The 25,032-nt window shown below is 50.0% G+C and overlaps 1 protein-coding gene across 1 annotated transcript in view; it reads right to left on the reverse strand.

Moving 5' to 3' along the window:
* Window positions 1-1,063: 1,063 nt before the first annotated feature.
* Window positions 1,064-25,032, reverse strand: part of Plxdc1 (plexin domain containing 1) — a 58,531-nt gene continuing 34,562 nt past the window's right edge. Inside the window, exons 8-14 of the mRNA XM_036195297.1 lie at window positions 21,126-21,221; window positions 18,751-18,832; window positions 14,391-14,451; window positions 12,695-12,827; window positions 6,944-6,979; window positions 4,274-4,434; window positions 1,064-2,286 (exon numbers count right to left, since the gene is read on the reverse strand). Coding sequence (XP_036051190.1) covers window positions 2,167-2,286; window positions 4,274-4,434; window positions 6,944-6,979; window positions 12,695-12,827; window positions 14,391-14,451; window positions 18,751-18,832; window positions 21,126-21,221 — 689 coding nt within the window. The 3' untranslated portion in view covers window positions 1,064-2,166. The remainder of the gene's footprint in view (window positions 2,287-4,273; window positions 4,435-6,943; window positions 6,980-12,694; window positions 12,828-14,390; window positions 14,452-18,750; window positions 18,833-21,125; window positions 21,222-25,032) is intronic.

The raw sequence follows: 25,032 nt of genomic DNA on the forward strand, positions 1-25,032 counted from the left end.
TTTCCCCATCTGCAGTGGTAGTAGCAAGATGTCCCTGCCTCCCTCCCTGTTTGTCCATTTCAGGAACCCAGCATGGTTACCTGGTTGCAAGTGGAAGAAGTGTGAGGGAGCTTGGGTAAGGGCAGAGGCACTGTCCCCTGCATAAGCTTACATCCCGAGGGTCCCCACTAGCCAACAGTCATGGTTAGTTTTTGTGTCAACTAGACACAAGCTGGAGTTATTGGGAAGAGGAACCTCAACTGAGAAAATGCCTCTATCAGATTGTGCAGGCAGGTCTACGGGGCAGTTTCTTGATTAATGATTGATGTGGGAGGGCCCCGCTCCCTGTGCATGGTGCCACCCCTGGACCAGTGGTCCTGGGTGGTGGAAGAAAGTAGGCTGGCTAAGCGATGGTGGAGCACGCCCTCAATCCCAGCAAGAGGCAGAGGTAGGTGGATCTGTGAGTTTGAGGCCAGGTTGGTCTACATAGTGAGTTTCAGGACAGTTACACAGAGAAACCCTATCTCAAAAAACCAAAACAAGAAAGTAGATTGAGACAGCCATGGGAGCAAACCTCTAAGCAGCACTCCCCATGATCTCTGCATTAGTTCCTGACTCCAGGCTCCCTCCTGACTGTGAGTCTTTCCAAATTGCTTTTGGTTATGGTGTTTTATCACAGCAACAGAAGCCTAAGTACAACACCATCCCAGCCCCAATGGTCCGTGGTGTTTTGCTGATTGGTCACTGGCAAAGATCGCCACAGGGCTGGGTGCCCAGGTCACAGACTCGGCTGTCTCCTGAAGTCTACAAAGCACTCCATTCTGCTTCGCTGTCCTTCCTCAGGTCCCTTCCCCACCCCCTTCCCACAGCCTTTTCTCTTTAGGTTTATGAAGCAGAGCAGACAACAGCATATTTCTGGTTCTGCTTGTCACTGGTGTCCTTTCACGGGTCAGTCGTGGAGCGGCTCGAATTTTCTGGACCAGATGTGTTCAGGTATCTGCAGACAACCTTCCCTCCTCCCAGTGACCCACCTGGAGCGCAAGCTTCTTTCATGGAGCTTCCTTACAGGCCCAAAGGCATGGCGGAGTGGAGGCTGTGACATATTTATTTGCTGATGGTATTTATTTGGAGGGAGGGTAAGCTCTAGATTTGCATTGTCCTTCAGAAGCAGTCCTGCCCATCACAGGGACAGAAGTCCCTTAAAACCAGGCTAAGTAGGGGAGCATCAACTCCCTGCCCCCAAAGCTCTTTGCAGAGCTGGAGAGATGGAGGCCGATTTCCAGGTCAAGGTCCCTCTGTCCCATGCCTGGCTTCTCTGCCCTACCTTCACGGCAGCTGTGCTTGAACAGGATACAACCAGAGCTCCCTGCTGAGGCAGGGGGTCTCAGGGAAACCTCTAGCCACCTGTTTGTTGTTAATGGTTACAAAAAGCCTCCACCCAGGTCAGTCAGATAAGTTGTTTCCTCTCTTTAGGAAACTCCTGGAATTGACAACAGAAGAGGCCAGAGGGTAAAGTGGGCACCAGACACATGGTGGAGCAAGCACCCACTCATTGCTGGCAGCCATGCAAGACCAGCTTGCAAGGAGGAGGCTGATGGGCAGGGCAGGGTGCAGCCTGGGCTGCAGGCTGGAGTGCCCTGATGACGGACCCTGGGTCTCTGCAGAAAGGATGAAGCAAAGGGCCAAGGCCAGAAGACACATGTTCCCCAAGGTTCCTTTTCTCCCCTCTCATTTGGTTTGTCTCAAGGGATAAGAGCTCTCGGATGGAGGGGACCCCTTCTTCAGGCTTCCAGAGCCACTGAGTTTGGAGCCAAGTGCACTGACTCCATAGCTAGGAAGACCAGCCCTTGAGTCTCTGGAACCTAGAATGCAGGAGCCCCAGCAGGGGCTTCAGTGACCAGGCTCTCTCCAGTGGGGAGGGGCTCAGTGGAGGGCAGACCATTGAGAGACCCCCCAAAAGAGCCTCCTCCCATCAGAACAGAGAACTCTGAGGTTAGTGTTCCTTTGAGAAACCCTCATGGCTGTGTGACTGTACCCCTTTTATCTGGGGTGTGAGGACCATATGGTTTCGTCACCATAAGCCATTGTCTTCCTGGCTCACGGCCAGCTCAGAGGAAGCCAGGAAAAATCACTCCTCTTTGCTGTGACCCCATCTCGTGCCATCCCCAGCTCTTTGGCCTGATGCTGTCAGCACTGCTCGGCCTCCATGAAGCCCTCCTTCTCATGGCCTGAGGGCTCGACCTCTGTGTAGGCGGATTGGTTGGGGTGGTTCCGGAACTTCATGGCTGGCCAGTGGTGAGGTCTCCGCTGCAGGGACACAGAGGCAAAGTCAGAGAATCCCACCTCCTCATTGGACCCCATCCCTGAAGGCTGGTGCAAGGCTTTCTCTTACAAGGGTTCTGAGGGATGGGGACTCAGTGTGGAGAGACGGCTGGTGGTGGCTGGGGCTACTTTCTTGGCAAGATTCCTCCAATAAACCCTATGCCACTAGAGATCCTATATAGTCCTGGCTGGCCTTGAACTTGCAGCAATCCTCCTGCCTTGGCCTCCCAAGTGTTGGGATTGTGGGTGTGCACCACCTTCCTGGCATGTTTAGAAGCAGGTTTGGAAGGAATACATTTTAGCCAACACTGTGCGGTTTGCTAAATGGAGCTAGAAGCTTTCGATAGCAGACTGGAGATGGGAGACTATAGCAAGAGATGAAGCAGGCCACAGATGCCTAAATGATCTAGGAGACTCTGGAAATGCAAGACAGCCCTCTAGACAGCACAGGTCCTGCATCAGAGTCAATGGGAAACTTACTGAAATGCAGATTCCTTGCTCTACCCTGACTCCACCCATGGAAGTCCTTGTGGCCTGGGGACCAGTAGTCCTTGGTGATACCCAGGTAGGCTAAGAATTCAGAACAACTGGAAAGACGCTGTTTCATTTTAAAACACTGAGGGAACCACCCAGGCCTCTGGGGAATGAGGTCAGTGGTCTTGCGAGCCAGGTAGAGACTGATGTATCAGATGTGCCCCTCTGGAACCTTCTCAAATGATCCTTCTTAATCAGGGTTCTAGGGAAGTTCAATGTGCTGTGGATGTGCTGGTGAGGAGTTTACTGGGGACACCATCTGCTTGTGACCTACTGGAGGGCAGGTTAGTGTCTCATTCATCTTCACATCCTCAGAAATCATCGAGGGGTGGTCTACCGTGCGTCTCTGGAAATGTCTTTACCAGTGGGATAGGGGATGTCACTGAGCTCTGTGGCTTGCTGAGCCTTATTTCCCATGATACACTCCTGTTCCCTCTGAGCTCTGGAACATTAAAACTGCAGCATTCCCAGCTAAAGCTCCCTGAGAGCACAGCCCTCATTAACATTTTGGCTTGTCAGCTGTCACCCAAAAAGCCCACAGAAGCAGTGAAATATGGTGGCTCCATCATGACTCTGAGTAAGTCCAAAATCTCAAATTTGGGTACAAGAAAATGGAAGTCATTAGGGGATGGTCCCCTGCCACTATAGGGTACTCTACGGCATTTCTGATGCCTTCCTCTGGGGGCTTTCCTAACCTCATAAGTGGGGAAATCAGCCACACCCCAGGGAAGGAAACCTAGATGCTGGGTCCTGAATATAGTGGACTTCAAGGGCACCAGCCACAAAGATGTGATGGAGCGGAGGAAAGTTTCTCAGGGAGGTGAGGGATGGGATAGGATGGGGCGAGGCAGGTTCCGAATGGCAAGGGAAATACTGATGTGGAAACTGGCCTGAAGCAGATACAGGCAAATTCCACACCAATCTCTGTGGTGATATATTGTGTACCCTAATAAAATTTGCCTGAAGATCAGAGAACAGAACAAGCCACTAGATTAAACATAGAGGCCAGGCAGTGGTGGCACACACCTTTAATACTAGCACTCAGGAGGCAGAGATCCATCTGGATCTCTGTGAGTTCAAAACCACCCTGGATTACCTTAGATTGACTCAGTCTAGGAGAGAAACAGAGCCAGGCAATAGTGGCACACACCTTCAGTGCCAGTATTTGGGAGGCACACACACACACACACACACACACACACACACACACACACACACCATCAATCCCAACACTAGGAAGGAAGTGATGCCTGAGCAGAGAAAGGTGTATAAGGCGTGAGGAGACAGGAACTAAAAGTATTTTCAGGCTGAGGAGTTGGTGAGGTAAGAGGTGGTGGCTGTGGCTTGTTCCTTTGTCTCTCTGATTTTTCAGCATTTACTCCAATATCTGGCCCCGTATTTTTTTCTTAAGAGACCTACTAGATTTTGTGTTACAAACCTCGATGAAGAAGAGTGCAGCGTTGGAATTAGGGTGGCCGCTGATGTAAATCCCAGCCAGGATGATGGCCGCTACCAGGAGCACAGCCAGCACGATGCCCACGATGGTGCCCAGGTGCACAGGAGGACCCTTGGTCTTTGGAGACAAGTTGTCCTGAAGTCCTGTGGAGATACAGGTAGAACAGAGAAAGATTTCAAGGAGAAAAAAAAAAAAAAAAAAAGCTGGGCCTCAGAGCCTCAGGTTCTGACAAGGTCCCAGAGACAAACACCCACATTTTCAAACCCACAGAGAGGTGTGGCGGGAGTTGGTGGGATGATTCTAACTATGTGAATGTGAATGTTCTGGCACCTTTAAGGTGTTTTCTAGAATCATTTAGAAGTTGCTCTTAAGAAGTTATAAGGGCCAGGTGGCGGTCCTGCATGCCTTTAATCTCAGCACTCGGAGGCAGAGCCAGGTGGATCTCTGTGAGTTCGAGACCAGGCTGGTCTACAGAGCGAGTTCCAGGACAGGCACCAAAACTACACAGAGAAACCCTGTCTCAAAAAGAAACAAAAAACAAAAACCAAACAAACAAAAAGTTATAAGGAAGCTTTCACAAATCAAACACCTGGCCACATCAGCACTTCTAAGGAATTCACAAAAGGCATGTGATAGTTAAGAGTTTGGGATCTTGGTTGCTAACGAGATGGCTCAGGGGGTAAAGGTGCTTGCTTGCCGCCAAGCCTTAGAACTTTATAACTCGAGTTCCATCCCTGGAACCACATGGTGGAAAGGAGGGAGCTGACTCCTGCAAATTGTCCCCTGACCTCCACAGGGAGGGTGGCAGACATTCACAGACTCTACACACAAAATAAATGTAATTAAAAAAAAATTGGGATCTTAGCTGAGTGTGATCTCAAAGGCCTTTAATCTCTGCACTTCGGAGAAGGCAGGAGGATCAAGAGTTCAAGGTCACATCCTCATCTACACAGTCACTTTGAGCCCAGCCTCTGGAGGCAGAAGCAGGTAGATCTCAAGGCCAGCCTGGTCTACAGATTTCCAGGACAGCCAGTACTATACAGTAAGGATACCTACCTTAATAATAATAATAATAATAATAATAATAATAATAATAATAATAATAAATGCCATTTAATAGCTCTGTGACTTGGGGCAAATTAGCCTCTGTTATCACCTTTGTAGGACAAGGACAACAGCTGTCTAGTTGGGGTCACTGTGCCATGGATAAACAGAGCTTATTTCAAGTCCTGAGAACCTTGCCCAGCATCTTGGAAGTCCTGAACTAGTATTAATTGCTTTGATAGCAAATAACCATAGTTATCCTTGCTTCTGTCTGTTGCAGATTGAGACCTGCTGGATGGATTACTATCCAGCTCTTAAGAACAAAGAGGTCCACTGGGAAGTGGGGGTCCCATTGCGCCTGAATTCAGTGGGATGAACTAGAGCCTCTGGAGACTCCTACAAACAACTGTCAGAGAACATTCCAGGCATTTGAAATACATCCCAACGATAAGAGGGCTCATCCAAGCTCACCTTTTCTTTTATGGCTAAGGTAACAGAAACAGAAGTTACACCATTTGCCAAAGGACACACAGACAGTGTCAGCTGCTGAGAAGCCGGGTTCCCTAACATTACCTGTAGTGGGTACTTGCTGCCTCCCCTACCTAATGTGGAGGTATGAGCTAAGAAGACAGATGTGAATGTCAGCAACAGAAACCCCCACTCCTTCTCACATGGCTCTTGGGGAGGAAGAGAGGCAGTGGAGTGTGAGGACAGGATGTTGACTGCATCAGGGTTCCTGCTCTCCCCATTTGCCTCTGCGGGCACTGTGTACACAGAAGAAACCCAGGACAGAAACTACCCAGGCCACTCTAGTAGGGCCTCAACCTTCCCTGAAGTGGGAACACTGAAAGGGTACACCCAGGCTAGGCTCTTCTGACTTGCTGGTTGGGGGTCAGCCTTAGCTTGCTGTGACACTGTGATCTGACCTTCAGGGTTGTGGTGGATGAGCACGTAGCACAAGCTGGAAGAGCCTGGCCTGGTTCCTCCCCCACCACACACCCAGCCTCGCAAACTCGTGGAAGGGAATAATGGTGTCATCTCCACTGGGAGGTATGCCAGGATGCTGTAAAGAAGGAGCCTCTCCGGCTCGATTCCCGATTCCCTCCAGCCCGGAGGACTGGAAAGGCATCCCCACATCCATCCTTGTAGTAGCTACAGCAAGGGGGAGCGGGGAGGGCTTCCCAGGACATTCTCCCTGAGGCTGGTAGTAGCCCCCCTTCTGGTACCCCTACAGGTCTGCAGTGGACAACATCTGTATACTCTTTCCTTGGGAGGGAAACTGGCAGTGAGGAAACATACAGCTGAGGCTCACAGGGAAGCAGCACCCCCTGTCACAAGTCCCCCTGCCAAGTGGCACTGGTTCGGCCACGTCCTCAAATTCTTTTCAGGACAGTAGGCACCGGAGGCTCCTAGCTGAGACAAGCGGTGTGGAGAGTAGACATGCTTCATCGCCCCAGGGTCTGCGGCCTCAGACCCCAGCCCTCCCGACCAGCCAGAGGCCTGGGCCCCTGGTTCCTTTGTTTTTCTCCCTCCCCCTCTGCTGGGGCTCCTCCAGGTGGGCCCACAGCCATCCATCTGGTGAAGGGGGACAGGCAGTTCTGCACTCACCGTCGCCTCCTGCGTAGGGATTCAGTTTGGTGTCATCTTCAAAGAGGACAGAAGGAGCAAAATTAGTGCAGTCATTCAGACATGTGTCACTCTGGGTCTGGATGGAACTTCCAGGAGGTGTCTTTTCCAAACTTTCCATTTAGACAGGGGAGGTGTCCTGCTCAAAACTGTATGGCAGTGCAATGGGGAGGGTAGGGACAAGCCAGCTCCTCCTCTCTGTGTCATTCATTCATCAAACATTATATGAGTGTTTACTGTGAGGGAGACCACATGGTCCCCACCCACATCAAGAAGGGAACAGAGGGGCGATTGAACACAGACAATACCAGGTTGTAGCTCAGTCACTGAGCACATGCCAAGCATGGGACACGTGAGAAGCTCTGGATTTATCCTCTAACACTACACACACACACACACACACACACACACACACACACACACACACACACCCCAAAACAAAACAAACAAGTAAACCAAAACCAAACTATAAATAAATAAACTTCACGTGATGAAGTCTCTGCAGGCCTCACCCAGATCATGGGAATCAACAAGTTTCCCAGAGGGAGGAAGTGAGTTCTAAGCCGGGAAGTGGGGAAAGCATGAGAGCCAGGGTCAAAGAATTGCCAGCTGTGTATACTACTGGCTGTAGCGATGAAAGGGGCCAGGCAGCTGGCTGGGCCGCTGGCTGGAAATCTTGCCTGGCCTTCTAAGGCAGCCGGATGCTGTGGAAGGCTTACAGTGGTCCCCGGGTTTGTTTGCGGACCCCAGGGCCTGCAGCAATTTCAACGCCCTCTCTATAGCTCAAGGTGTACACTGAGGCTTTCTCGGTTCATCACTCAACTTGAAAGAGTCTTAACCGCACCCCGGTTTACCGCAGTTCCTTCCTCTTCCCTGCTGCACCTCCAATATCCAGGCTGCTTGAGACTCCTAGTGGGTCCCACGTTTGTTCACAGGTTTGAGGCCCTAGTAGTCTTTTAAGTGTCATAGCTCCACACTGTGGTGGAAGCTGCTGGAAAGAGAGTAGCTGGAGAAGCTGCTCAAGGTCCCTCAGACCCCTGGCCTTCCACACATCTGAGCATACTATCACTTCCTCCGTGCCCTCTCGCCCTAAACCTCCCCTCTGACTTCCTCCTCCAGCGTCTCACCACGGAAAACTCTGCAGAGCTGACCTGGGAGTGCCATCCTCTGCTGAAAACTTTGGTATTAGGTACATCGTGGAATTTTTAGATTTAATTTTGATCTTTATCAACACTACATTGAACTATTTATCTCAAATAATTATTTTTGGGTTCTTTGGAGCTGCCTTTAAATTCTTACCCAAGCTGACTGCCCTGCTCGCCTCTCACTGGTCCCAGTACTGCCCCTTCTCAGGGGACAGTTTGTTGTGTTTTCTGTGCCTCGCTGTCCTTGGCACCTGCCTGTCTGCAGCACTGGGGTCCCCAAGGCTTCCACATCTACTGTCTGTGCTCTCAGGGTCTTCAAGTGTCAAAATGCAGATAATGGAAGAAAACTACACTAAAAAAATTTAAGTTGGGGGCTGGAGATGGCTCAGTGGTTAAGAATGCTTACTGTACCTCCAAAGGACCCGAGTTCAACTCCCAGCACCCACATGGCAGCTCACAGTTCCAGAGGATCTGACATTCTTTTCTGACCTCTGTGGGCACTGCATGCATCCGTCGGCCATACATGCTGGGAAAACACATACCTTAAAAAACAAACAAACAGCCGGGCAGTAGTGGCACACAGCTTTAATCCCAGCACTCAGGAAGCAGAGGCAGGTGGATCTCTGTGAGTTCGAAGCCAGCCTGGGCTACAGAGTGAGTTCCAGGAAAGGCACAAAGCTACACAGAGAAGCCCTGTCTCGAAAAACCAAAAGAAAAACAAACAAACAACCTTTTAAAAATTAAAAAAAAAAATTGTTCTTTGTGGGGGGAAGAGGAAATAAGAACAAGAAACAAAACTTTGTTGACTATACCTGCTTCTGTATATTTTACTTTGAAACCCCAACAATTATCCTTCAATTACTAAATGATTTTAAAATGTAAATATAAAAAGCCAATCCCTTGGGTCAGTGAGATGGCTCAGAGGCCGCACAAGCCCAGTGACCCGAGTTTGAGCCTCTGAACCCATGGGAAGGTGGGAGGAGAGAATCAACTTCACAAAGTTGACCTCTGACCTCCACACATGCATTCCACTCCTGCACACATCATGCACACACACTAACTGTAATTTTTAGATATGATTAAGAGAACAGACTATTCTAGCAGAGGACCTGAGTTCAATTCCTAGCTCCCATGCTAGACAGCTCACAACTTCCTGGAACTCTGTCCCAGGAGGAGCTGATACCTCTTGGCCTCCTAGGGCACTCCTGAACATATTCACATACATATAATTAAAAATAATAATTTTTAAATAAAAAATTAAAAAGCTAATTCCTACAAATTGAAAATAGAGTTACAGATTCATAAATATACTTATAAGACTTCAATAAAGATATTTAAATGCAACTTTGAACCTATTTTTTAATTGCAAGTTGAATACAATCATTTAACAAAAACTGAATGAAGACTTGGGCAGGGCTTGAGGCTGAGGCTGGATCATCCCCAACTCAAGATCAGCCTGGGCTACAAAGTATAGCAAGACCTTAGCTCAAGAAACAAAACACAGGAAGAAATGAAAACAAACAAAAAAACCTGATCAAAGTAGCCTTAACTATCACTGACAAATTAGCTTGACTGGGAATATAGACCAAACACTTGAAGAATGTAATGTTAATTTTTTTTTTTTTTTTTTTTTTTTTTTGAGCTGAGGATCAAACCCAGGGCCTTGCGCTTGCTAGGCAAGCACTCTACCACTGAGCTAAATCCCCAAACCCTAATTTTTTTTAAAAAATGTGTATGGGTGTTTTGCCTGCATGTGTCTGTGCACCATGTGCATTCCTGGTTACCGTGGAGGTCAGAAGAGGACACTGGATCCCTTGGAAAACTGGAGTTGCAGATGGTTGTGAGCCACTGTGTGTGGGTGCTGGGAAACAAACACAGGTCTTCTGGAAGAGCAGCTAATGAGCCATCTCTCCAGTCCCAATGTATGTTAGAAGAATCCAGTGCTACTCAGCCCCCAATGCCTACAGTAGCCCTTCCTCTCTCACAGACACAGACAGGCACTCTGCTGAGACACTGTCTGGGAGCCCCTGGCTAACAGCCTTTGAGTGCAGGGTTTCCACCAAAGCGGGTACTGGTGGCCTCACACCCACTCTCCACCCTTGCCCTGGCTCCTTCCTGAGAGTGAAGTGAAACCACTCCCATCCTCAAGGAAGGTGGAAGGAGAGGCTTCAACTTCAGCCATGTGGGCCCTGATTCCTCTCTTCAGAGCTCCCATCATGCTGTTGTCTGTCTGTCCATAGCATTAATAGCTCTTCTAATAAACTCTACCCCCCCCCTTCATCTCAGCATCCCTTTGAGACCTTTCAACTACAGTCCAGCCCACACCTATCCTGTCAGACAAATGGACACAAGTGCCTGTTCCAGTCTGTCCTACAGAGCCACCAAAGGTGGCCACACTGCCCAAGGCAGCCTCTCCTGCTCACCAGGACTGGGTTCCAGAGGCCATCTTGCCAGGGCTCTGTGAAGTATGAGGTGGCTCTCTAATCAAAGGAAAGAGGATGCATCAGCTATTAAATTGATAAGCGCAGACACTACAGTTGTTCTTAGGCATGAGGCCAAGATGCAGTTGGCCGACTAATGAATGGATCGTCTGGCAAACACACTCAGAGGCAGATAGGCAGGTAGGTGACACTTCTGGAATAACCACTCATCTGGCCGATCATTAGTTCTAGCCGCTAAGCCGAGCCCTCAGATGCCACAGTGATGCCTGGTGTGGGTCTGTCTCCCACAGTAAATTTGCAGGCTTTCTCACAGGTGATTTCTCACTATTCAGAGGTGATCTGTCCACTGGAGTGAGGGGCTTTTGACTGTATGTGAACACTTAAATCCAGTCCCCGGGCCTCCAAATCCCTGCGATCTGTCTCTGTCCTGTCCAGGCAGGCCTCTCTGGCTGCAGTCCTATATCTGTCACTTTACAACATCTCTTCCTGTCAGGTCTGAGGTAGCTGTGTCTCTAGTCTAGGTGTTTAGAAGGTCAGGGGGTTTCAGGTAGCCCTGAGTGGCTGATTTGGCCTCTTATAAGCCTCTTACTGTCAAGTAAGACTACATTGTATTTTCAGACACTAGACTTCTCTTCTCCCCTTCCCTTCTCTCCAGGGACGCTATAAATATCTCACAAGCCTTTCAGCCTTCCTAAGGGAAAAGGAGCAGGTTGAGGACCAAATCCTAAAAGGGTCTGAGGAACAGAAAAGACTCGAAGCCCTTGGGACTGAAGGCTGCAGCGGCTGTCAGAGGCACTCACACGGTGTTCCAGGTATCCTGATCTCTGGAAACTCCAATCAGGATCCCCAGGCTTCGAGGCAGCAAAGGAACCCCGAGGACAGTCAGGCCTTAGTGAATGGGCACCAACCCAAAAAGGAAGACTGAGTCAGAAGTGAAAGTGAGAGAGGCATTGTAGCAAATGCCTTTAATCCCAGCATGAGGGAGGCAGAGGCAGGAGGATCTCTGTGAGTTTCAGGCCAGCCTGGTTTACATAGTGAGTTCCAGGACAGCCATGGGTATGTAGAAAGAGACTGTGTCTCACCCCTTCCCCCCAAAAAAAATAATTCCTGCACTTAAGAAGTTGAGGCAGAAGGATCAGGAGTTCAAGGCCATCCTTGACTACACAGTGAGTTCTAGGCCAGCCTGAGCTACATGAGACTATGTCTCAAAAAAGCTAAAACATAGTGATTCATAGGTGTGATTCCAGAACTTGGAAGGTTGAGACAGGAGGATTGCTCATAAGTTCAAGATCAGGTTGGGGGAGTGAGACCCTGTGTGGCAATTTAAATGAGAATTCCCCGCCCCCAGACTCATATGTTTGAATACTTGTCCCTAGTTGGTGGAACTGTTTGGGAAGGATCAGGAGGTGTGGCCTTGTTGGAGGAAGTGTGGACCTGGGGGCAGCCTTTGAGGTTTCAAAAGACTCGTGCTATTCCCAGTGTGTTTCTCTGCCTCCTGTTTGTGGTTTGAGATGTAAGTTCTCAGCTGTTCCTGTCACCATGCTTTTGCTCCACTGTCATGGACTCTAACCCTCTGGAACCATAAGCCCAAACAAACTCTTTCTTTTATAAATTGCCTTGGTCACACTGTTTGATCACAGCAATAGCAAAGTAACTAATATACCTTGTCTCAGTAAAATAAGTAAAACAAGAGGGCTGGGCATGTAGTGTAGTGTAAAGTGTTTGCTTAGCATAGTGCGAGGCCCTGGGCTCAATAGTACCAGAAGAAGGAAAAAAAAATAAAGGTAGGTTATGGAAAAAAAAATCAATCATCTCTCACCACTGACTCCCAGACAGAGTTATCATTCCACAGTATAAATAGCCTCATGGGCTCTGCAAGGTTAATATTAAGATAGGGTACCCTAACATCCATTTCCTCCTCTCTGAAGAGACCTCCATCTCATGGTCCCATGGTCAGTCTTCCCAGTGGTCAGAGCTTCTCCTTCTGTATCGGCTTCTGCACCTCACCACCAAGACAGCTAAGCTTTCTGAATCTCAGTGCACGGTCAGTGAAAGACCAGGGCAATCCCTGACCTGTGAGATGGTCCCTGTCAGGGATGGGCAGGCTCTTCCTGGGGATTCTCTCTGCCCCAGGACTCATGTCTTACCTTCTGTGGTGAGACTGTCGATGAAGAAGGAGGAAGAGGTGGTGCGGTCACCGTCAAAGGGGCCGAAGGAGCTGTCGGGGGAGGCTGAATAGAGGCCCTCATCCTGGAAGTCCTCACATGTCCTGCCCTCTGCCTGCAAGAGACCCCAATGCTGCTTCCAGATGCGGCCAGCCCTGAATCCACTCAGACCTTACACTTGCCCTCAACTGCTTGGGAGGTGGAGCAGCGGCGGCAGCGGCGGCAGCGGAGGCGGTGGCAGGTTGGGGGAGGATGGGGAGGATTGATTGAGTCCAGGAGTTCAAGACCAGCCTGGTCATCAGAGTGAGACCCTGTCTCAGAAAATAATGAAGATGGAACCTTCCACTTTATCTTGAAAGTGTCCTATCTCACAGGACAGCCAGGACTACATAGACCTTGTCTCAAAAATAAATAAATAGATAACTAACACTAACTAACTAACTAACTAACTAACTAATATCTTAACAGTCACTAACAGCCAATGTCAGATGCAGCTGGCTCCCCCACCCCCACCTGCCGCCATTTATCTATTTAGTGTGTGTGTTATCTATTTAAAGTGTGTGATCACCACAGCAAGCACACGAAAGTCAGAGAACAAACTGCAGGAGTCTGTTCTTGCCTTCTATCATGTGGGTTCCAGGAACTGAACTCAGGTCTGAGGCTTAGCAGCAGGCCCCTCCACTCACTGTGCCATTTTGCTGCCCCAGCTATGTTTTCCTAAGAGCAGAGAAAGATGAGAACATGGCAGGGAAGCCCGAAGGGCTCGTGTTTAAACACTGAGCCTGGCTCCTTGTGGTGGTGAATGTCAGGCCAAGTCTTTAAACGGATCTGTACCTCAGTTTCCCCTCTGGCCAGCGAGGGCCCTGGTCCCCAGCTTTTTGGGTCATGTTAAATAAGTGCAAGTGTGGAGCAGTACATAGTGAAGTGTGCCTGCCTTACAAGGCGTGGAGGCCGTACAAGGCGCAGAGACCAGGAAGCTGCGTGAGTTTGAGGTTAGCCTAGATTATCTGAGAGGAGGTAGGCTCCTGGGTGAGATCGCCTCTTTTTGCCCGTGTGAGAAGACGTGCTACAAACTAAAGCAGTGGTTCTCAACCTGTGGATCGTGACCCCTAATTTTTTATTTTATTTTAATTTTTATTCCCCCCTTTTTAAACCTCTATCTCCAAAAATATTCACATGGGGATTCATAACAGTAGTAAAATTACAGCATTAAAGGGTCATGGCACTAGGAAGGTTGAGAATCACGGGTCTAGAGTGTTCTGGAGAAGGGACCTGGATGGGATTCTAAGTAGGAGGTGCCTGGAACAATCCCCCCCCCCAATGACCACCTCCCTCAAAATTAGAAGGGATAGAGCTTCATTAACATAAGGAGTACAGTGGCCCAGAGGAGTCAGCTGTGTCTAAGGCTAGACCTAACACCCCCTTTCCTGAGGTAGCAGTTCCCAAAGGCTACCTGCTTAAGGTCACATCACCAGCAGAACTAGACTCAAGGATTCAACCAGCCCTGGAAAATCCTCCACAGTGGCTCAGAGCAGAACAGAAAAACCTTTCTGGGATGAAGGAGAGGATGGGGCCGTCACAAGCCAAAGCCACCTTGAGAAGCATTATCAAGGGCAGAGTCCTCTGGCAGGGTCCCTTCTCCAAGCAGGGGCTATAGCAGACCACGCACACTTCTCACCTCCTGGGCACAGCCGTAGGCCAGCCACTCCTGGCGGTGGCGGTCAAAGCCACTGGAGCATCTATAGAGAAACCAAATACGGGATATGAGGAGTTCAGCAGAGAATCCTCCCTCTCATTCACCTCTCTACTCATCAACAGCTCTCTGAGGGTCAGCTCTAGGCTGGCTGGTTAGGCTCCAGAAAGGCCACTGCACAGGTGCCCTGGGCAGGAGGGGATTATGGGATTTTCAGTCAGATCCTCATGTTCTCTACTTTTTCCTTCTGATCCAGCTCCCCAGAGCAAGGCTTTCTCTGCCCAGCAGTGTGTGTGTGTGTGTGTGTGACCCTGAAAACTCAGGATCCCTTCCACTCTGTACGAAGGCATTGCTGGGAATCTGGCATGTCCAGACCTGTGCTTTCCTTTGGAGAAAGCCTTGCTCATTCAGGGCTCTCCATCACTATTAAGGGGTCTCCCTTTGGCAGCAGAGGCTGGGTGGAGGGTGGCATCAGATCATGTAATGTGGCCAACTCCCTCTGTGTAATCATAAGGGGACAATAATAATAATGGTGTGAGAGCCAGGCAATGGTGGTGCACGCCTTTAATCCCGGCACTCAGGAGGAAGAGCCAGGCAGAACTCTCTGAGTTCAAGCCAGCCTGGTCTACAGAGTGAGTTCCAGGACATGCACCAAAACTACACAGAGAAACCCTGTATCGAAAAACAAAAACAACAACAACAACAAAAAAAAAGAATGGTGTCAGAGACTGGCACGGGTCTCTGCAGAGGACAGAGAACACTAAGGGCTTTCCTAGGGAGAGGGTGGGGCACAAGAAAAAACTAGAGAATGTTCTTTGCCAGCATCCTGCTTAAATTTCCGTTCTTCCTTCTTGGTGCCAGCGGAAGCCACTAAGCCCGATGTGACCCAATCCCTAAGTATATCACAACAGAAGAATAACATCCCAAGCTTCTAGCTCAGAGAATTCTCAGCAAGTTAACTCAGCCCCAGCAGCTGCTGTGTGCCCACCCAGTGAGATCAAAGCCAAATTTCCTGAGGGCTATCTAACTAGGCCTCCAGAGGCTGAGCTGGGCCAACCACTGTTCTCTCACTTTTTAGGGGCTGGGGGACAATGAGCAGTTTAGAGGTTGGAACTCAGGCTTCTTTGATGATGTTGGTAGAGCCTTTTAAGACTAAGTTGAGCCCGGGTGTTGTTGTTGGTATATGCCAAAGAAGCAGTTCAAGACCAGCATGTTCTACAGAGCAAGTTCCAGACAACAGGGCCCAGGTTCCATCCCCAGTAACTACAGGAAGGCTCACAATTGTCTATGACTCTAATTCCAAGGGATCCAATGCCCTCTTCTGGCCTCCAAGCGCTCCAGGCATGAACATGGTGCACAGATGTACATTCAGGGAAAACATCCATATACACAAACAAAACAAAACAACAACAAAATACCACAACCTGGAGTCTTCAGTTTGGGTTTAACAGCACATGTTAAGTCTCAAGCTAGCCAACAGTGACTCAGAGAAGAATGTGGGAATGGGCCACTTACTGAGTATCGCTGAATAGCTGGTGCAGTCTCCCACTGCACCAGACCCATCTCAAGGGGCCCTGACAATGACAAGGTAAGGTGAGAATTACGACCATCATTTCCAGGGCTAAGGCCACCCACAGACTCCACTATGAGTCAAGGGGACAAGGGGATCAGTGTAGAATAAAATGAAAGTACCCGCTGTGGTTGGTGGAACTGTTCTTTACAGAGCAGGGAAGGGAGGCCCTGAGTGGCTAAAGAGGGCAGGGTGAGTGGGGGAGAGGGGAGAAGACACCCACTGGTGTCCCCAGTGTCCCGGCCCTGCCCTCTGACTTTTCAGAGGACTTGATCAACTCTCTTTTGGAGCTGAGGCTCTGGAGAGCTGGCTGGGGGGAGCATGAGCCGGAGTGAGCCCAGGCGGTGGGTGTCTGGCTGGGATGGGTGGTTTCAGCTCCCTTGTGCCCTCTGATGGGGCATCCCTGTTTTGTCGAAGAGATAGAGCTCACCAGCAGAGCCCCTACACCTCCCCACCTGGCCAGCATCTTCACATTCAGAGACTCCAGCTCTTACTCCACTAAGTTCATCTAGTCTCTAAGTTTGGGTGTGGTCCCTAAGTGGGGGCGGTGGTGAAGGGAGCGTTTGCTCTGTTTGACCCATTTTCCTATGGCTCAGCACGGGTCGGATACTGAGTCATGCCTGGCAGCAGCCCCTAGATCCCAGGGATCGTGTGAGGTCATCTGAAGTATCACCCCAAGGCTCAGAAAATGCTGCTCAGCTTTGAAAATGCATGAGATGAAACGTTCCAAAAATCAGGCTCCTGGGATCTTGGTCCCTGGGGATCACATTTTGTAGACTGCTGGTCTCATACTCACTACACAACCGAGGATGACTTTGAACTTCTGATTCTCCTGCCTCATCCTCTCAAGTGCCACCATGCTCAGATGGATTTTTTTAAAGGTGTATTTTATTTTTCTTTGTGTATTTGGGTGTTTCGTTTGTGTGTATGTCTGTGTAGCACATGTGTGCAGTGCCTGCAGAGGTCAGAAGAGGGCGTCAGATTCCTGGAATTAGAATTGCAGACAGTTTTAAACTACCAAGTGCTGAGATTTGAACCCTGGATCCCTCTGGAAGAACAGCTAGTGTTCTTAACAGCTGAGTCATCTCTCCAGCTCTGGGTTGGCTTTTTTTGTTTGTTGGTTGGTTGGTTTGTTTGTTTCGTTTGGTTTGGTTTGGTTTTTGAGACAGGGTCTCACTATGTAGCCTTGACTGTCCTAGAACTCACTATGTAGATCAGGATGACTTTAAATATCATAGATATCCACCTGCCTCTGCTTCTAAGTGCTGAGATTAAAAGCCTACATCACCACATCCAGCCCAGCTGCCCTTTTTACCAAGCCCTCCAGGTACAGAGAGTAAAGCCTCCCTCACGGAAGACACTTAGAGGGTCTATGCCACCCACTTCCCCTGGGGCTCTGTGCCTCTCCTGCTAAGGGCCCTGGATGCATTTGGTAAAATGCTATCTGGGGTTGCAGGAACTGTGGTAACAGTGTGCACCCCACCCATGTCCCCCAGCGTCATGTACTCTACGCCACTTCATAGGGTAAAGGGATTGAGGTCCTCAGAAAGGGAAAGAGGACACAGCCGGAGGGAAGAACACCTTGAAGGGATGGGATGGCATCCCGGCCCAGCCACTCTCTGATGGCTGGCTTGGCATCTTGTGTGCCAGGCTGGCAGTGTGTAGGATGAAGAGCTTCTGTTTCTGCTCTGGGATGTTGGAGGGAGTAAAGGAAATGCTGACCGCTGTAGCGAGCTGCACAGAGACTTAGAGACTGTAATTTTGCAATTTTCAAGATAGCTTTAAAGGCCCTTGGACTTTGTAGAGCTTCCTGCTCTCAGGAGAATCAGCATCCCCAAAGGAATCCCCTTCTCCTGACATTTATTTATCTTGGCTAGAAGAACCAAGGTTGAATTGCAAGTCTAATCTGCGAGGAGATGATTACAGACCTAGGACTGGAAGATGCATTGGGTTTAAGAACTTTATCCCCCAAACTGAATCTCATCCAGAATGTCCTGAACTTCCAGTACCCGCAGCATCCATGCTCCTGGTTTTCAGGAAACCTGTTGCACCCCAAGACATTGGAGCAGTTTTGGGGAGGCCATGGAGCTCACTAGGCTATGATAAGTCTTTGGGTCACGGCCTGTCACTTGCTTATAAATGAGGTGCCATGTTAAGAGGCAGGCCTGTGCCGAGCGGTGGTAGTGCACACCTTTAATCCCAGCACTCGGGAGGTGGAGACAGGTGGATCTCTGTGAGTTTAAGGCCAGCTTAGTCTATAAAGTGAGTTCAAAGACAGCCAGGACTACACAGAGAGACTTTGTCTCAAAACAAACAAACAAACAAACAAACAAACAAAAAACTAACCCCTAAACAACAAACAAACAAACAAAAAATGCAGACCTTGGGTCTCCCTGGAAATCATGACAGAACGGACCAGAGATTTTAGAGTGACCACAGCTATGACCTACTCTTTTCAAAGCCCTGGCTCAGAAGGAGTCAGCCTTCCTAGGAGATCTTCAGCCTCTAGAGTCTTCAGACAGTCTTCCTGGAGCCTGGCTACCCCAGGCCTTACACCCACACACCCACCTTGATCAGGTACAAGCCTTGAGAGAAACTTACTGTGGCATTCTTGTCCCAGGAGTCAGAGTGGCACTGGACAGAGAGACCCTAATGCTGGCGGACGGCGGGCAGTGAGGCCTGAGGCTGTCAGTGGGCCCTGGCTACCCCCTGCCTGACCCCACCCTCACCTCCATGGTCCATTCTCAGAAGTCCGTGTGTAACCTGGACACAAACCTCTGCAGAACGTGGCACCAGCTGCAGTTGAAGGTCAGGTTCGAGGACATGCAGGTATCGCAGCTCCGATGCTGGAGGCAGGCTGCAAGAGAAGAGACTGCAGCTGTCAGCAACTTGTCACTGCCTCTCAGGGTAAAGCTCCTGAGTTCTGGGTCCCTCTTGAACTGCAGTGTCTCAGACTTTGGGGACCATTTAAGGTCATTATTGCGTCTCTCACTTATGTTGTTGTGTTTTGAGACAGTGTCTCTTTCTGTAGTCCTGGCTGTCCTGGAGCTTGCTAGACAGAGCAGCCTGTGCTCAAACTCCCGGAAATCCTCCTGCTTCTGCCTCCTGAGTGTGCTGAGATCTTCTTCCCTTGCTTTCTTCTCTCCGGCCCTCCTGGTCATTGGTCCCTGGGATGGTTGATCTTCACTATCTACTTGACTGGATTTTGAATCACCTAGAAGAATCACCTCTGGGGGGCATCTGTGAGGACTCTCCCCAGAGAGGTATAACCAAGAACAGAAGGCCCACCCTGAATGCAGGTAGCACAGCTGGTGAGTTGAAGCATCCTGACTGCCGACCCCATGTGAGTTGCTCACACTACACTCATTGCCGCCATGATGGGCTGTGTCCTCAAACTGTGAGCTGAAGCACACTCTCCCTTTCTTTAAATTAAAAAAAAAAAAATGTGTATGTGCGTTGGTGGAGCAAACACCACTGCAAACCAGGTCCTCTGGAAGGGCAGTCAGTGCTCCTAACTGCTGAGCCATCTTTCCAGCCCCCACTTTTGAAAACTAATATATTTATTTTATTTTATGTGCACTGGTGCTTTGCCTGCACGTGTGTCTGGGTGAGGGTGCTGGGTTCCCTGTAACTGGGGTTGTGAGCTGCCACAATTGTGAGTTGTGGGTGCTGGGAACTGAACCCGGGTCCTCTGGAAGAGCAGCCAGTACTATTAACCACTGAGCTGTCTCTCCAGCTCCTTCCCTTCTTTTCTTAAGTTTGCTTTTGTAGAGTATTTTGTTACATCAGCAAAAAACTAAAACCAAACAAACAAAAAACCAATACAGGCCGTTCACGTGTCCTGGGAGTCTGGAGTATAGGGACATCATGGTAGGAGCTTTGCTTACTCTGTTTCACAGGGGGGAACTGAGGTTCTTGGAGCTAAGAATGGCAGGTCTGGGTTTGAATCAGGGCCCATCTGAGCCTGCAGTCAGAATGTCCAGTCATTCCAGTGCAGATGTCCCTGCCCTGCTCCCAGCCTCCTGAGAGTCTTAGAGATGCACCCCCAGGACGACCCAGTACTATTGGGGCAGTTGAGTCTGGCCTTGGATTTTCTTGCTCCTGATTTCTAGGACTTAAGGTTTGATTCCCCCAAAGACAGTCTCCCTATACAGCCCAAGCTGGCCTTGAGCTCAATGTCCTCCTGCCTTACTGTCTCAGAGGGAATTACAGGCCTGCATCACCATGAGCCTGAGATCCACTCTGACGTGGTCTTTGGGAAACCCCTACATTCCAGGCCTTTGGGCTTCTTGCCTGAGTGGAGGGTCACTGGGTTGGGGCTGACTGTGATCTGGGCTGTGTCCTCATCTTCTGATCGCCCTGGGATCTGGGGCCGTTCCCTATTCTGGGAGAAGACACTTGCCTGAGCCAGGCTGAGATGACGCTCAGGACTCATGACAAAATTTTCTTTTTATTTCTCTGCTATCTATTCCTAGAACTTCCAGGGAGGAGAAAAGTGGCAGCAGGGGGCTGGGGCGCGGGTGGGGTTGTACGGGTCATGAGAAATGTCACCAAAGGCCAGCAAATGGCTACAGCTTCAGTTGGCCGCAGGAAGACTCAGGAGAAAAGAGAAGGAATAAACCCTCCAGAAAAGTACGAGTCCCAGCCTGGTGCAGCAGCACATGCCCATAGTCCCGCTCTTGGGAGGCGGAGGCAGGAGAGTCACCACAAAGGAGAAGCCAGCCTTGGCTCCATAGCAAGCTCCATCTCAACTGAGGCCGCCCAGTGAGGCAGCCTCCAGGGACACCTCCTCTAGGAGAAAAATGGCGAGTAACCAAAGACTAAGATCTATTTCTGGATCCCTGTCCAAGCAGTCTCCAGGCTCAGCTCTGTGGGGTTTCAAGTATGTATCCCTAGCAATAGATGCCATTGATTAGACACAAACCACGCCCCAGGCCTGGGGTGAGATGTTCCATGTCCAGGCTGCCATTTCTATACTCACCTTGGCCTGTGCGGCTCCAGCCCTGACCCCAGCTTGGCAGGGTGGGGACATTAGGGCCCAGAGAAGTTAGGCGACTGTGTCCCCAGGGATCAGAAGTTGGGCCTGAGATCAGAACCCAGTATTTTTCAGTCTAAAGCATGCTCCAGAACAGCACACTGCCCCTACTCACTTGGCAATGGAGTGAACTCCACAGCCGATGTGTTGGTGATCTTGCCGGAGTCCAGTTCCACACGATGGTATTCGAAAATGGTCCGTCTCCGAGACTCTGAAAAGAAGTGGAATCTGTTACATCAGGAGCATGTCATAGTCAGAGGGCTCCCAGGCCTGTGCCCAGGACCCCAACAGATGTTAATATGCAGCCAGTGAAGGAGAAAGTGAACCTGACCGCCTGGGATAACGAGGCTGAAGCTACAGGGAGACTACATGTGAGGGGCTGGCCTTGGAAGGAAGGCCTATGTGAAAAGCAGTCTGAACCTGGGGGCCTGGCTGCTTCTGGAGTCAGGACCTAGGGCATCCGCCTCATGCTTGGGCAACTTCACAACTGCTGCTTATAAACTCACAGCATTTGTCCATTCTCTCTTTGTGTCTAGCTCACTCATGCAGACCCAGCTGAAGGGCTGCTTCCTCTGAGCAGCACTCCAAGGCTGCTCCCTGCTCTGTTCCACTCAGGCCCAGTGCCTCCCCCACCACCGCCTTATTAACTTCTAATTAGACGAGTGACGAGCACCTGGCTGTGAACTTGACCACAGTGAATGCTTGGCAAATGTTCAGACAGATAGGCTGCCCTGGCTGACTACACACGCCCCAGCTCTCCCCTCCTGGTAGAGGCCTAGGCAAGGTTCAGAGCCCAGAACCAAGCCTAAATACCACACCTGTCTTTAGACACTTCCCCCAGGCCCTCATAGGCAGGATGCTCCTGACTTACTGGATGACCTTGGCTAAGTCACTTGAACCTCAGTGTTTTGCTAATGAAGTGGAAAGAGAAACACCTGACTCAGTACTTTTAAGAGGGAAAACTAGAATTTTAGCTGAAGAGCTGGGCCCAACCTGGCTGTCTCAAAAGTTCCGGTATCCCAACTGTTACCAGGCTCAGCTAAGAATCATGATCAAGGATGGTTTCCTTCCCACCAAATGACTTTCCCCACACAGTGACAGAGCCAAGGAGTATGCTGGTCCGCTCAACTCCCTTTCCTCTCCATGGAAACAGCGTTCCCTTTGGGGCAACTGTACCCAACTCATGTCTACACATACATGGCCCTGGAGGGAGTCTGCCCTCCCAAGGTCCTGCCTAGCAGTAATTGGCTCAGGGCTGAACCAATATGAGACCTTCTTCAAGCCTTTCTACCTGTGACCTGGAACCATGTTGCTCTCTAATACAAGCTTGGCTGTGAATGGCTCAAAGTTTCAGTCCCATGGGCAAAACCGGAGAAGGAAGCTATTTTGTGGAGAGAAACAGTTAGTACTGGAGGTAGTCACCAACCCGCCCTGGCCCTTATTTTCCCCCACCCTCAATTCTTCCTGCAGATTCGCTTTAGTATTTCCCCAGGACACCCCCTTTCGGCTTCAGCTAGGAACCCAGAGCAGGCCGAAATACAAGTTTTTCACTTGGCTAAGGGTGGTCTGAGGAAAACTTCCCAAGATGGCAGACGAGCACAGTAGGGAAGAGAGCCTCAGGAGGAAGTGAGCCTGGAGGCAGGGAGGGTGTTTCGTTATGGCTTATCCTAAACCTCCAAGCTGTCTCCACTTACTCAACCTACAACTAAATCACAGCTGGTATGCTCGCCCAACCTCGCCACTTTGCTTCGGGGTCACAGAAGCTGCTGCAGCCCCCAAACACTGGAAATCACAGAAGTAGGAGGAGCTGCTCTGGTGTCTGTGCAGCATCCCGGGCAGACCTTCCCAAGCAGAAGTGATGGCAGAGCTGCAGCCCTGGGGCCCGCACTTGAGATGCCACCATGCCCACTCCCAGGTCACCGGGAGGGGCCAGCAGTCACCCAGGGTCCACCAGGGTCTGCCACTGCCCTGGAATGAAGCTGGGGAGAGTGACAGAGACCATGGGGAAAGAGAAGCCTTTGCCAGGAGGTGAGCCACACAAGAAGAGGAAGTGAGATTGCTGCCACGTTGCCCAGCTGACCCTGTTTGAGGGACTTGGGCTCAGTGAGCCACACTGAGAAATGAGACTAGTTAGATTCTACTGATGGGTTGTTTTGTTTGTTTGTTTGTTTGTTTTTGTTTTTGAGGCATTGGGGTTTTTTTGTTTTGGTTGTTTTGTGGGTTTTCTTGAGACAGGGTTTCACTAGGTAGCCTTGACTGGTGGCCTGAAACTCAATCTGTAGACCACACTGACCTTGAACTCACAAAGATCCACCTGCCTCTGCATCCAGAGTGCTGGCTCTAAAGGTGTGTGCCTCCACTTGTGAGCTTTTCTTTCCTCTGAGTCTGGCTGAGAGTCTGAGGCTCTTTCAGCCTCTCCAGACATCTCAAACTCCACTCTAACCAATGTTTATAAACATGGAGAGGAAGGATGCTCCACTTCTTCCCTTCCCTCTTCCCTCTGGTCTGCTGCACACACACACACACACACACACACACACACACACACACACACACACACACACACACACCAGCTTGGCAGTCCCCTCCCACTTTGGAAGTTGTGACAAAGGAGTCCCCCACAGAGTCCCTGACCATTGGCTAGCAACCTGAACATCCTTTCTGCCTTTGCCATCCCCACCTCTGCCTGGCCCCCTGTGGACCCTCACCAGAAAGCAGAGCAACAGGAAACACCGGGCTGTCAGCACTCAAGGGCAAATGGGTCTCTAAGGACAGTTCAGAGAGCACTGGTCTCAGCTCTCCCTCCCCACCACACTTCCCCCAAGCTCACACATCCTACTGGTCCTCTGGGGCTGTTGGAGGACCTTGACCTTCCTTTCCTGCCTGAGAAGATGACCAACCCAGGTCTGAGATGCCTTCCTTCCTTGGGGAACTTCTGCTTTGGAAGCAGATGGTTTGTAACGAGATCCAGGCTCCTGCTTCTTCTTCCTCTCTTCCCTCCTTCCCAGGCAGATCCTCAGACAAACAGTGGGTGGGAGGAAGGGTCCAGACCTCCCAGGGATTACTGCCTAGGCTCTGTCAGAAGTGACACTCAGATGCCTCGGGCTAAGCTGCAAGGGAGCCAAGACATACTGTTCCGTCATTCAAATCAGAAGTGGGGAAACTGAGGTGCAGACAAGTTAACTCATAGACAAATAAATTTTTTATAACACATTACCAATCAAGCCTAGCCACCACCTTAAATAGAAAACACCTTCTGCAGTTGAAGAGGGAAATCGCACAAGAGCCCAGCACCACCGTGGATGTCTTCGGTTAACTCATCCGGTACGTAGGTGTGGGCAACTGCTCAATCCTGAGCACACTTGCTGGCCACCCTGGAGCCGGCTCTATCCAGCTCATGTCAGACACAGCTCCCAGATCTGGACCATCTCATCTGCCCTGACATCCTTCTGGAGTTTGTGGACTGATGTCACTGCATTTCAGAGGAAGAAGTGAGAACAGAGTGTAGGATCTCTATGTATCATTTGCTCAAAGCCATGTGGCTTTTTTCTTTTTCTGTTTTAATCCAAGGGCCAAACTTAAAACACATGTTTCACCTAGGCATCTGGCATATCCCAGCACTCCGGGAGCTACTCCAGGAGAATTGCTATGAGTGGGAGAGAGCCTAGACTACATAGTAAGTACCAGACCAGTAAGGGCTACATGGCAAGATCTTGTCTCAAAAACACACAAACAGCCTCAGGTCCCAGGGAAGCTCCAGACCGTCCCCAGAGGTGTGTGTGGTGTGTGTTCAACAGCCAATGGGGAGGGTGCATGAGCTCTGGCTGGCTCCTGTGGTGCAAATGCTCTAACTCCCGATTTCAGCATCCTTATTGGTGTTTCTAGAAGAGGCAGAAAGGAACATTTGCAGAACTGTCTTTGAAAGTAAACAATTATACAGCATCCAAAGACTTGAATGACTGTGTGTTTGTTTCTGTCTGAGAGTTTCCACTGCTGTGATAAAACACCATGACCAAAAGCAA

The sequence above is a fragment of the Onychomys torridus genome, chromosome 8, assembly GCF_903995425.1.
Source record: "Onychomys torridus chromosome 8, mOncTor1.1, whole genome shotgun sequence".
NCBI classification, from domain to species: Eukaryota; Metazoa; Chordata; class Mammalia; order Rodentia; family Cricetidae; genus Onychomys; species Onychomys torridus.